Here is a 13,221-nt window from a genome sequence, read left to right as displayed (position 1 = left end):
CTCACAGGGAAGGCTTCTAAGAGCTTGTTGCTTTTGTTAATACTAATCTAAAGGCAAGGAAATGTAAATAAACGTCAATTTGACTGACATGTAAAACATGTAATTTGAAGCAGAATTGCTTCTCTGTGAATAAGAATTAGTCAAATTCTGATTTGCTACCACATCACACAATTTTTCTCCCTGTTCTCTGATGTTTTAATGTGTTCTACAGTACAGTTCAACATTCAAACATCACTCTATCAAACTTCCCAGCGGAATAAATGATTTAGCTTCTTTAATTTTCCGCTCAGAGGGATAAGACTTGGTGCTCAATGAGTAGTGGGCAATTCATTGTCACAGCAGAATGAAAGTACAGTAATGGTCCGAATGAGAATAATTATTCTTAGAGCTTCATTTGCTGATAGAGTGAAGTAAAACTGTTCCGACTAACACTTTATTTTTCTACTTTTAGATTAATCCTGTGAGCAAGTGTCCTTGCGACACTGATACAAAATGTCCTTGGCTTTTCAGGGACCTACTGTTTAGTATTGTCGGCACGTGTGGTGTCATAGAGCCATTCACTTATTAGTGTTGAAAAAATAACAGGTGAAGAGAAGGACAGCCTATAGACAGCAAATTTCCAAATTCTTCCCATTTGAGTGTTCCTCTCTCTCTCTCTCTCTCTCTCTCTCTCTCTCTCACCCCTCTCTCTCTCTTCCTGGAATACAATCAATATTAAATAGCTACATAGTTCGACTCAGGAAAATATTCAAACAAGGTCAATACATACAGCACATACTCAATGTATAGCTCGTAGTTCCACATCATTAAACACTAACATTGAAGGTGACAAAACATGCCATTCCATTAGTTTAAGCTCCGGTCATGCTCCAATAACAGCTAGGCTTCAGCCAAGGCTCAGACTGTGCTAATAAGGCCCAGAAAGCCAGAAGCTCCACAGTGGCAGATTGATTCTAACCCATTACTTATGTGTCCCGGTGTGAGGCCAGCGAGCAGACTGATTAACATGCCACACTTATCAGTATAGTAGCGACTCTGCCATCGGGCTCCCGAGTGGCGCAGTGGTCTAAGGCACTGCATCTCAGTGCTTGAGACGTCACTACAGACCCCCTGGTTCGATTCCAGGCTGTATCACAACCGGCCGTGATTGGGAGTCCCATAGGGCGCCGCACAATTGACCCAGCGTCGTCCGGGTTTGGCCGGTGTAGGCCGTCATTGTAAATAAGAATTTGTTCTTAACTGACTTGCCTAGTTAAATAAAGGTAAAAAAAAAAAAAAAAATGGTGTCACTGACCTTAGCGCAGCAAATTAAAGGAGCATGGTGGACCCAATTCATTAGCCTATCCCCATCAACATTGTGTTGCCTATTTAGGAGGCTTCCGGTTCTAAATTGCTTTATAAAATGAAAAAATTACATGTCTGACTATAGGCCTCAGGCCTAACTTGATGACAGCTAGTAGGCGTGTGGCGGTAGTCACAAGTAACCACATTACCACTGCTCAATGAGGTAGCGCTTTTCCACCCACTAACGTTCTGTGTAAATAGATATGGTATTGTATTATAGTTCCATGTCATGTAACTATAACAAACTACCTACCGGTATTCTACACTAAAACACAACTCAGCAGCTCATGCACTGTTAGACAAGAAATGAGCAATTAGGAAAAGGTGGCGATGTACAGAATAACCAGCTGCCATTTTGCAACATTAGCTCCCCTCTAGACATTGCGCTCAATTAATTTGTTTTCGTGTAACCCCAGTGTTTGTTGATGTTGTGCTGCGGGAGCCTCAAGGCTGCTGGAATGATTGTCACTGCGTTTAAGGAAAATGTGTACGGCCAGTCTCAGACATGACATGAGTGGGTGATGTTGTAGCTGATGATGTCGAAGGTCTTCGTGCTCTTAGTGGAAATTAGGCTATCACAGGAGACTGCACTCAGGCGCTATGGCCAAATCAATAATGTCGGGCTGTCCACATCTGAGATGGGGAGATCTAGGCTCAGCCCACAGCTACAGTAGATACACAGCAGTGAGAAATGAGCTGTCAGCTTTTCTAAGCCATGCCTTTATGCACTGAGGAATTCATCTGGTTCAGTTAATGTATGTTTTTAACCATCTGGGACAATCTCACTACAATAAACGATCATGATGCAAGGCTCAATTCGACAAAGGTGTGTGTGTGTGTTTTGAGTTTTAATGTCACATGCACAAGTACAGTGAAATGCCTTTCTTGTAAGCTCTAACCTCAACAATGCAGTAATCAATAACAATGTAATACAAAAAATAACAAGGTAGAACAAAAACACACAAGATATAAAAATAAGAAAGAAGAATTAAGAAGAACACGATAAAGTAAGTAAGCATATATACAGGGTCAGTTCCAGAACCATATTTACAATGTGCAAGGATACTGAATCGATAGAGGTAGATATGTATAGGGGTAAGGTTACAAGGCATGAGTATAATGATAAACAGAGTAGCAGCAGCGTATATGATTTACATTTACATTTTAAATTTTTGTCATTTAGCAGACGCTCTTATCCAGAGCGACTTACAGTTAGTGAGTGCATACATTATTTTTAATTTTTTTCATACTGGCCCCTCGTGGGAATCGAACCCACAACCCTGGCGTTGCAAACGCCATGCTCTTCCAACTGAGCTACATCCCTGCCGGCTATTCCCTCCCCTATCCTGGACGACGCTGGGCCAATTGTGCGCCGCCCCATGATGATTGTGTGTGAGTGGGTGTGTGTAGAGTCAGAATAAATGTATGCATATTATGTGTGTGAGCAAATGATGGAGTGAGTGTTTGTGTGTGGGTTGGAGTATCAGTGTGCGTAGTGGGTAGGGCCCTGTGAGTGTGCATAGAGAGTGCAAGAATAAGAATAAAATACAAAGGTCAACTCATATAGTCCCTGTAGCCATTTTGTTAGCTATTTAGTAATCTTATTGCATGGGGATAGAAGCTGTTCAGGAGCCTGTTGGTGTCAGACTTGATGCACCGTTACCTCTTGCTGTGTGGAAGCAGAGAGAACAGTCTATGGCTTGGGTGGTTGGAGTCTTTAATGATTTCCCAGGCCTTCCTTTCATACCGCCTGATATAGAGGTCCTGGATGGCAGGAAACTCGGCCCCTGGGATGTCCGCACCACCCTCTGAAGCACCATGCGATCAAGGTCGGTGCTATTGCCATACCAAGCAGTGATGCACAGTCAAGAGGCTCTAAATGGTACAGCTGTAGAACTTTTTGAGGATCTGAGCCCCCCCCCCATTTTCCTGTAGTCCACGATCAGCTCCTTGGTCTTACTGACGTTGAGGGAGAGGTAGTTGTTCCGGCCCCACACTGCCAGGTCCCTGACCTCCTCCCTGTGATCAGGCCTACCACACTGTGTATGAGAGAGAGTGTGAGTGTGAGCACACAGCACAATATTTGCACACAGATGATGAATAAAACTCAGTCAACACTCAGCAGATGACAAATCTGGTGTGAAGAAGACGTCCTAATGCCACAGCTACAGTATCGTGATTAACGTTCTCCTTGCACTTTAAAGTGCTGCTCTCAAAAAGTTGTTGACAAAATGTGTCTTGGAAAGTAGTGGGGTATTTTCTGGCAATGTTTTTCAACTCCCTTGGGTCCAAAGTTTTCATACGCAAAGAATTGTCTGATTTCTTGGGTCTTAGAAAGTGTTTGTTGTGTTGATACCTTATTTTATGTTGTGAGGCACTACAATCCCTCTCCACCTGTCAAAATACAAACAGGAAATTACTTGTTTGTTCTTTCATGTTTCCATCAAATAGCAAGCATTCCTTCTTTGTCAGTCAGGGCAGACACATTGATAGAGGCAATTTTCTGTTAAATGTTCACCGAGGCAAATAAAGGGACAGTAACAAACAATCTATGTCAGCTGTCCAGCAACATTATTAATGCAGGTGATTCAGTTCCCCACAATCACATTGGTCCCATGTCTACTGGTCATTTCATAGTCTGTGATTGCACAGGGGAATATTGACACAATTCCTGCATGTTATTTACCAAGCAGTTGGTTTGTTGTATAGGGACAGTTCAGGAATTGTTATACAGAGGAGTTATATAGAAAGTTCTAATAGATAAAGTTAGGAGGTAGGAGGTAGCTACATCATTAAAGTTAGTGAGGGAGCTGTGTAACCTTTCCTGAAGTCTATAAAATGTATATGGCTTATGGCAACAGATTCAAGAGTGCTAATTGACTTTTGGAAATGATGTTGACCTCCACAGCTCCATTTAAACATGAGTGGTGCGTGTTGATTTGGAGGCCTCTAGTTAATGAGATTGTAGAGAGTGTGAAGAGAGCTTTGAAATGTAGCCCCGAAAACTAACCCTTGACCTCTGTAGCCAAGCAAGATTGAGTCTTCAGCACAAATTGCGCTAAGAGTCTGTTGGAGTCTATGGAAAGTTATTCATCAAGATTGAGTGTGTTTATCAATCATGGTCGTAAGTGTCTACCAGGAACATAACAGGCTGAAGGTTAGATGCTAAGCTATTCATGTATTGCTATTGATGTGTTCAATAATAATAACCAAAACAGTCAGGAAACCAGACAGAAATTGGCCTTGCCATATTCAATGGACAGACATATTGTACTTATATTTAATGGCCTTTGGCTTCCAATCATTACCACCAAGGAATTGCTATTGAAAAGGGTGTGAATGGGAAGATGTCTCATGGACGGATTTGATCTACCATGTGATAGTCTCTCCAATACATATACTGCTCTCTGTCTATGGTTGAGCAGTATATGAAGTAATGTAAAATACAATTATAAGGAAGAATAGAAAACTGAATCAAATAAATTGTTAAAACATGCTGAAGTGTCATTTTATGGGACAATGACTCATTCTTCCCTTGCCTGAATCTTGTGTTTTGTGTTGCCCTCCAGGGAAATGTGATGAAGCGTTGGCCACACCACTCTCCCACACTGCTTTCACCAGCTCTTCAGTTTACTCCCTTGGATATGGGGCTGGATACGCAAAGCTCAACAGGAGAGGAGGTATTAACAACTAAAACCCTAAGCTTTTATTCTGAATATTCTGAATATGTTTCTTTGGTGATTATTTTAATCCTTGGTCTCATTCACTTCACTCACATATTGTTTACCACATAAGAGGAGAGGATACTGATGTTTCTATGTGATATAGTTTAATATTTTTGCGTGTGAAAAATACATGCAAATTAATTGTTTTGCAAGTAGGTTATAGTTGGCAATACAAGGTTATGGAGCTGGTTTGATTGTCTCGCTCAACCCTAGGTGCTGGTGGCTGGTCTCCTGTGGACACTGATCATTACCAGTGGCTGCAAATGGACCTGGGAACCAGGAAGCAGGTCACCTCCATCGCCACACAGGGCAGGTACAGCAGCTCTGATTGGACAATGCAATACAGACTCCTGTACAGTGACACAGGAAGGAACTGGAGACCATATCTGCAAGATGGCAACATATGGGTGAGTCAATGATTTGAACCAAAGTGAAATAACAAAGCTTTTAGTTTAAAGAGAGAGTCACACCTATCCTTTGAAATTAGTCCATTAAACATTCATGATGTATCAAAGAGGTACACTACATGGCCAAAAGTATTTGGACACCCCTTCAAATTAGTGGATTCGGCTATTTCAGCCACACCCGCTGCTGACAAGTGAACAAAATCGAGCACACAGCCATGCAATTTCCATAGTCAAACATTGGCACTAGAATGGCCCGTACTGAAGAGCTTAGTGACTTTCAACGTGGCACCGTCATAGGATACCACCTTTCCAACAAGTCAGTTCGTAAAATGTCTGCCCTGCTAGAGCTGCCCCCGTCAACTGTAAGTGCTGTTATTGTGAAGTGGAAACGTCTAGGAGCAACAACGGCTCAGCCGCGAAGTGGTAAGCCACACAAGCTCACAGAACGGGACCACCGAGTGCTGAAGTGCGTAGCGCGTAAAAATAATCTGTCCTCGGTTGCAGCACTCACTACCGAGTTCCAAACTGCCTCTGGAAGTAACGTCAGCACAAGAACTGTTCGTCGGGAGCTTCATGAAATGAGTTTCCATTGCTGAGCAGCCGCACACAAGCCTAAGATCACCATGCGCAATGCCAAGCCTCGGCTGGAGTGGTGTAAAGCCTGCCGCCATTGGTATCTTGAGCAGTGGAAACGTGTACTCTGGAGTGGTGAATCACACTTCACCATCTGGCAGTCCGACGGACGAATCTGGGTTTGGCGGATGCCAGGAGAACGCTACCTGCTCCAATGCATAGTGCCAACTGTAAAGTTTGGTGGAGGAGGAATAATGGTCTGGGGCTGTTTTTAATGGTTCGGGCTAGGCCCCTTAGTCCCAGTGAAGGGAAAACTTAACGCTATAGCATACTGACATTCTAGACGATTCTGTGCTTTCAACTTTGTGGCAACAGTTTGGGGAAGGCCCTTTCCTGTTTCAGCATGACAATGCCCCCGTGCACAAAGCGAGGCCCATACAGAAATGGTTTGTCGAGATCGGTGTGGAAGAACTTGACTGGCCTGCATAGAGCCCTGACCTCAACCCCATCGAACACCTTTGGGGATGAATTGGAACGCGGAGTGCGCCCAGCATCAGTGCCCGACCTCACTAATGCTCTTGTAGCTGAATGGAAGCAAGTCCACATACTTTTGGCCATGTAGTGTACCTACTCATTCAAAAATGATAAGTTAGGCTTCAGGATATGGAACCTAAATATTCTGTTTCTGTTTGCTTGCCCAGGCATTTTCAGGCAACTCCAACAGTGAAAGTGTGGTCCGCCATGATCTGCAGCATGCAATCATAACGCGCTATGTCCGCATCATCCCACTGGAGTGGAGCGAGGAGGGGAGGATCGGCCTACGAGTGGAAGTCTATGGCTGTTCTTACTGTGAGTGAACAGCAGACATCCATGTGCACTCTCATGCTACTGTATTAGTTTATTGCAATCCTTTATTAACCAGAAAAATGGAACATGGAATCTCTGAACAAGGAATCTCTTTGAAAAGTTACTTTATTGCGTGCAGTTAGGATAATTTCTGTATGAAGAAAATATTAGAATAATCAGGTGTTGGCCAAAATGGGCTTAATTAATATGTAAGACTGAAGGTCTTGCTCAGCGTATTAATATGCTCAGTAAATTAGATTAATTGAGTTGAAATAATTAGATTACTGATCTCCATGCCAACAACCGAATTCACAGCTACAGGTTTTTGATAGAGTAGGAGATAGAGAACAGCTGTTTACAGTGGGGAAAAAAAGTATTTAGTCAGCCACCAATTGTGCAAGTTCTCCCACTTAAAAAGATGAGAGAGGCCTGTAATTTTCATCATAGGTAAACGTCAACTATGACAGACAAAAATAGAAAAAAAAATCCAGAAAATCACATTGTAGGATTTTTTATGAATTTATTGGCATATGATGGTGGAAAATAAGTATTTGGTCAATAACAAAAGTTTCTCAATACTTTGTTATATACCCTTTGTTGGCAATGACACAGGTCAAACGTTTTCTGTAAGTCTTCACAAGGTTTTCACACACTGTTGCTGGTATTTTGGCCCATTCCTCCATGCAGATCTCCTCTAGAGCAGTGATGTTTTGGGGCTGTCGCTGGGCAACACAGACTTTCAACTCCCTCCAAATATTTTCTATGGGGTTGAGATCTGGAGACTGGCTAGGCCACTCCAGGACCTTGAAATGCTTCTTACGAAGCCACTCCTTCGTTGCCCGGGCGGTGTGTTTGGGATCATTGTCATGCTGAAAGACCCAGCCACGTTTCATCTTCAATGCCCTTGCTGATGGAAGGAGGGTTTCACTCAAAATCTCACGATACATGGCCCCATTCATTCTTTCCTTTACACGGATCAGTCGTCCTGGTCCCTTTGCAGAAAAACAGCCCCAAAGCATGATGTTTCCAACCCCATGCTTCACAGTAGGTATGGTGTTCTTTGGATGCAACTCAGCATTCTTTGTCCTCCAAACATGACAAGTTGAGTTTTTACCAAAAAGTTATATTTTGGTTTCATCTGACCATATGACATTCTCCCAATCCTCTTCTGGATCATCCAAATGCACTTCAGACGGGCCTGGACATGTACTGGCTTAAGCAGGGGGGACACGTCTCGCACTGCAGGATTTGAGTCCCTGGCGGTGTAGTGTGTTACTGATGGTTGGCTTTGTTACTTTGGTCCCAGCTCTCAGCAGGTCATTCACTAGGTCCCCCGTGTGGTTCTGGGATTTTTACTCACCGTTCTTGTGATCTTTTTGACCCCACGGGGTGAGATCTTGCATGGAGCCCCAGATCGAGGGAGATTATCAGTGGTCTTGTATGTCTTCCATTTCCTAATAATTGCTCCCACAGTTGATTTCTTCAAACCAAGCTGCTTACCTGTTGCAGATTCAGTCTTCCCAGCCTGGTGCAGGTCTACAATTTTGTTTTTGGTGTCCTTTGACAGCTCTTTGGTCTTGGCCATTGTGAAGTTTGGAGTGTGACTGTTTGAGGTTGTGGACAGGTGTCTTTTATACTGATAACAAGTTCAAACAGGTGCCATTAATACAGGTAACGAGTGGAGGACAGAGGAGCCTCTTAAAGAAGAAGTTACAGGTCTGTGAGAGCCAGAAATCTTGCTTGTTTGTAGGTGACCAAATACTTATTTTCCACCATAATTTGCAAATAAATTCATTAAAAAATCCTACAATGGGATTTTCTGGATTTTTTTTCTCAATTTGTCTGTCATAGTTGACGTGTACCTATGATGAAAATTACAGGCCTCTCTCATCTTTTTAAGTGGGAGAACTTGCACAATTGGTGGCTGACTAAATACTTTTTTGCCCCACTGTACCTTGGCTGGTTTCTGTTGTTACCTTGTACCACAAAAAAACAAGCTTGACTGATCAATTCCCTCCTTCAAAGCTTGCGCCTGCCACGCTTTAAATTGTCACCTGCCACACCACCCTTTGCTGTATCCATCCCAGGCTGTATTACAGACTGTTGAAACTAATAGACAGGAAAAATGGACCGTGATAAACTTGTTTGCCCTAGTCCTTGACCAGTCCAGTTCCCTGTGGCCACTTGTCCTTACTGCAAATACTCCATCCATGCCTGTAAGATTGAACAGCAAATAGATGTAACCGAGCAGGGCCCTCTCCTGCCACCTCGCCGATAGGGCTGGCTTACAGGACTGTCAGTGTTCTGAGCCCCCTGACCGGTTAAATCAGGGTAAAGAGATGAAAGCACCTTTGAAAGGAGTGAGTTGCCGCAGGGTGATATCACAATGCCGATATGCTGCTGTCTAGGCACGTAAACTGGCACATCTCAAAAGACAGAATAGTCTTTGCAGCCAGAGTTATATGTCTTACAGCCTTTGAGTAATTTCTCACTCAGTTGTTCTGTTCCTCCAATTATAAAAAGAGAAATCCGTATAAGCTGCCTTACCTTTTTTACATTGCTTGCGATTGCAGTAGGTGATCTCAAAAGGACTTTTCTTCTTCTCATTAACACCCCTCTAACACATCCTGTGAAAAGCCTTGACACAGGACAGTAGAGGTACAGTCATTTAGGGGATATTAAGCTCTGTATCCTTTATCACCGTTCGGTGACCTCAGGGGCGGATGTGATCAACTTCGAAGGCCAGGGTGTGATCTCCTACCGCTTCAAGATGAAGAAGATGAAGATCTTGAAGGACGTCATCTCCCTGAAGTTTAAGACCACAGCGAGTAACGGTGTGCTCCTGCACGGGGAGGGACAGCAGGGAGACTATATCAGCCTGGAGCTGAAGAGATCCAAACTACTGCTCATGATCAACCTGGGTAATGGACCATTTCCGATCCTGTCTATGGGATACCTGTGTGCATCCAAAATGGCACCCTATTCCATATTTAGTCCTCTACTTTTGACCAAAAGTAGTGCATGATATAAGGAACAGGGTGGTTTTTGGGATGCACACCTAGTGTACTATAATCGCTGATAATTTAGCTTCTTATGGTAGCTACTTAGGTCAGTTGATGAAACTTGTTAAGATTCCTGCATATTTGCTAATATGGCTGGCCCTTATGCATTATGCATTATACATCTTCTATTTCTATTTGATGGATTTGAATATTGGTTGTTGTCAGCAAGATAATTATTCACCACAGTAGCCTTCACAAATTAGAATTTATACTATTTCTATCTCACTATGTCAGACTGTTGTTTATTGGAAAATGTTTCCCTTAAGCATTTTCTTAATAAAGTCGATCTGTTTATGTCTTGTAAACTTCAGGCAGCAATCAGTACGGCTCCATCCTCGGGCACACCTCTGTGACAAGCGGAAGTTTATTGGATGATGACCACTGGCACTCCGTAATTATCGAGCGTTACCGACGGAATGTAAACTTTACCCTGGATCGCCACACACAGCACTTCCGCACCAACGGTGAATTTGATCATCTTGACCTGGACTATGAGGTAGGCTACAGTTATGTTGGATATTGTCTTAGTGATTCCTCTCTTCGCATCCCTCCCTATAAGGGTTGTGGTCAATTAAAATTCCAGTCAAGTCAGGAAGTACACTGAAATTCCAATTCTCTTCAGTATTTTTCAACAAGGAAAAATCTGGAATTGGAATTTGGTTTATTTCTGAATTGACTGGAATTGGAATGGAATTGACCCCAACCCTGGTTTATATATAGTTGTATTGTACTGTATATTTTGTCTTAGTTCATTTCTTCATCCCTCCCTATAGAGTTGTATGTATTGTCCATGTTCCTCTCTTCGCATCCCTCCTTACAGTATATAGTTGTAAAATATACAGTGGGGTCTGAAATTATTGACACCATTGATAAAGATGAGCAAAATGACTATAAAATAAATACTTCAAATACTGAGCTATATTGTATGCTCAGAATGTTTACATTATTTTATACTAATACAATTGCTCAGAGAAAGAGATTTTGTTTAACGAGTAATACTTTTTTACACAAAAAGGTAGGGGTCAAAATTATTGACACCCCTGTTTTCAATACCTTTCAATACCTCACCTTGCGAGGATAACGATACTGAGCCTTTTTCTAAAATGTTTTATGAGTTGGAGAACACATCGGGAGGGATCTTAGACCATTCCTCCATAAAGAATCCTTCCAGATCCTTAATATCTTATGTCTGAGTTTATGGACTGCCCTCTTCAATTCAAGACACAGGTTTTCAATGGGTTTCAAATCCAGAGGCTGAATTGGCCATTGCAAAATGTAGATTTTATGGTCAATTAACAATTTATTTGTGGATATTGATGTGTGCTTGGGGTTAGTGCATTGCTGAAAGATCCATTTGAGGCCAAGTTTCAGCCTCCTGGCAGAGGCAACCAGGTTTTGGGCTAAAATGTCCTGGTACTAGGTAAAGTTCATGATGCTGTTGACCTTAACAAGGGCCCCAGGATAATAGTTATGACTGAAAACACTTTACTTAATTTATACTGGATGTGTTTAAGTACTATCTATTCAGATGTAATGTATATCAAATAACGATATTTTCGCTACGTAACTATTTTTCGCAATGTATGTCAAATGTGTGTAGAATGTATGTGGGGTGGATGGAAGCAAAATAGACCCATAACATCAAAGATCCACCACCATATTTCACAGTAGATATAGGGTTATTTTCTGCTCATGCATTCTAATTTCGACGCCAAACCCAACACTGGTGTGCATGGCCAAAGAGCTCTATTTTCATGTCATCCAACAAATGTAAACACCTGGAGTTTGCTAAACGGCATTGGCACTTGGATTGGAACTGGTGCTTTGGTCTGATGTCATGAAAATAGAGCTCTTTGGCCAAAAACCTGGTTGCCTCTGCCAGGCTGAAACTTGGCCGCAAGTGGATCTTCCAGCAAACAATAGCCCCAAGCACACATCAACATCCACAAAGAAGTGGTTAATTGGCCACAAAATCAACATTTTGCAATGGCCATCTCAGTCTCCGGAATGGTCTAAGATCCCTCCCAATGTGTTCTCCAACTCATTAAACATTATAGAAAAAGGCTCAGTGCCATTATCCATGCAAGGTGAGGTATTGAAAGGCATTAAAAACAGGGGTGTCAATAATTTTTATCCCTACCAAGTATTACTTGTTAAACAAAATATTTTTCTGAGACTCCCCTGTGATTACAGAACTTAGCTTTTAGGTTTGTCTGTGTAATTATCAGTGTCATCAGTGGAAATGACTTTGCCTCCGCAAGGAAGGAGGAGGGAAAAGACACAACACCATACACTCATTATAAAGTGGAGATTAATGCAATCAGGCACAAGCGAAAACCAATATATTCCCTGAAGGGATGTATGCTGCTGTATTGATTTGATTCAAGCGACAAATGGCTCTGAGATGTGGCTCCTGCTGCTGAGCCTCTTCAACTAAAACTTGACCCCTTTTCCTCTTCTCCTTCTGTGTCCTCCAGATCAGCTTTGGAGGCATGCCTGTCTCTGCCAAGCCCAGCTCGGGAGGCAGGGAGAACTTTGTTGGCTGCATGGAGGGCATCACCTACAACGGAGATAATATTACCAACCTGGTCAAGAGGAAGAAAATTGATACTTCAAGTTTTGTAAGAACATTTCTATGTCATATTTTGTATATCTGAGTGGCATCTTTACTACGTGGTTTGTGATTCACTAGTATACCTTGAAAACATAAACGGCAGGAACAGCCATGTATTTGTTATTACCTACCTGGAAATGCCAGTGACGCAACACCTCACTTCAATACAATTCAATATAATTAGCCTTTTTCACTGAGACGCTAAAAAAACTGGCTTTAGTGCATCTATAAATCACACTCTTAGAAAAAAAGGTGTTATCTAGAACCTAAAATGGTTCTTTGGCTGACCCCATAGGAGACCCCTTTGAAGAACCCTTTTGGGTTCCATGAAGAACCCTTTCCACAGAGGGTTCTACATGGAACCCAAAGGGGTTCTGCTTGAAACCAAAAAGGATTATCCTATGGGGACAGCCAAACCCTTTTTTCTAAGAGTGCAGAAGTGAAGAAGCTCTTACAGTGGGGAAAAAAAGTATTTAGTCAGCCACCAATTATGCAAGTTCTCCCACTTAAAAAGATGAGAGAGGCCTGTAATTTTCATCATAGGTACACGTCTACTGTGACAGACAAAATGAGGAAGAAAAATCCAGAAAATCACATTGTAGGATTTTTTATGAATTTATTTGCAAATGATGGTGGAAAATAAGTATTTG

At 42.2% G+C, this 13,221-nt stretch overlaps 1 protein-coding gene across 1 annotated transcript in view; it reads left to right on the top strand.

Moving 5' to 3' along the window:
• Positions 1-13,221, top strand: part of LOC121580961 (contactin-associated protein-like 2) — a 67,801-nt gene that overhangs the window by 8,472 nt on the left and 46,108 nt on the right. The window contains exons 2-7 of the mRNA XM_045224809.1: positions 4,914-5,024; positions 5,283-5,476; positions 6,751-6,898; positions 9,613-9,816; positions 10,269-10,453; positions 12,435-12,578. Coding sequence (XP_045080744.1) covers positions 4,914-5,024; positions 5,283-5,476; positions 6,751-6,898; positions 9,613-9,816; positions 10,269-10,453; positions 12,435-12,578 — 986 coding nt within the window. The remainder of the gene's footprint in view (positions 1-4,913; positions 5,025-5,282; positions 5,477-6,750; positions 6,899-9,612; positions 9,817-10,268; positions 10,454-12,434; positions 12,579-13,221) is intronic.

Source organism: Coregonus clupeaformis, chromosome 14 (assembly GCF_020615455.1).
Source record: "Coregonus clupeaformis isolate EN_2021a chromosome 14, ASM2061545v1, whole genome shotgun sequence".
In the NCBI taxonomy this organism is placed as follows: domain Eukaryota; kingdom Metazoa; phylum Chordata; class Actinopteri; order Salmoniformes; family Salmonidae; genus Coregonus; species Coregonus clupeaformis.
This window is presented reverse-complemented; position numbering and strand designations above follow the sequence as displayed.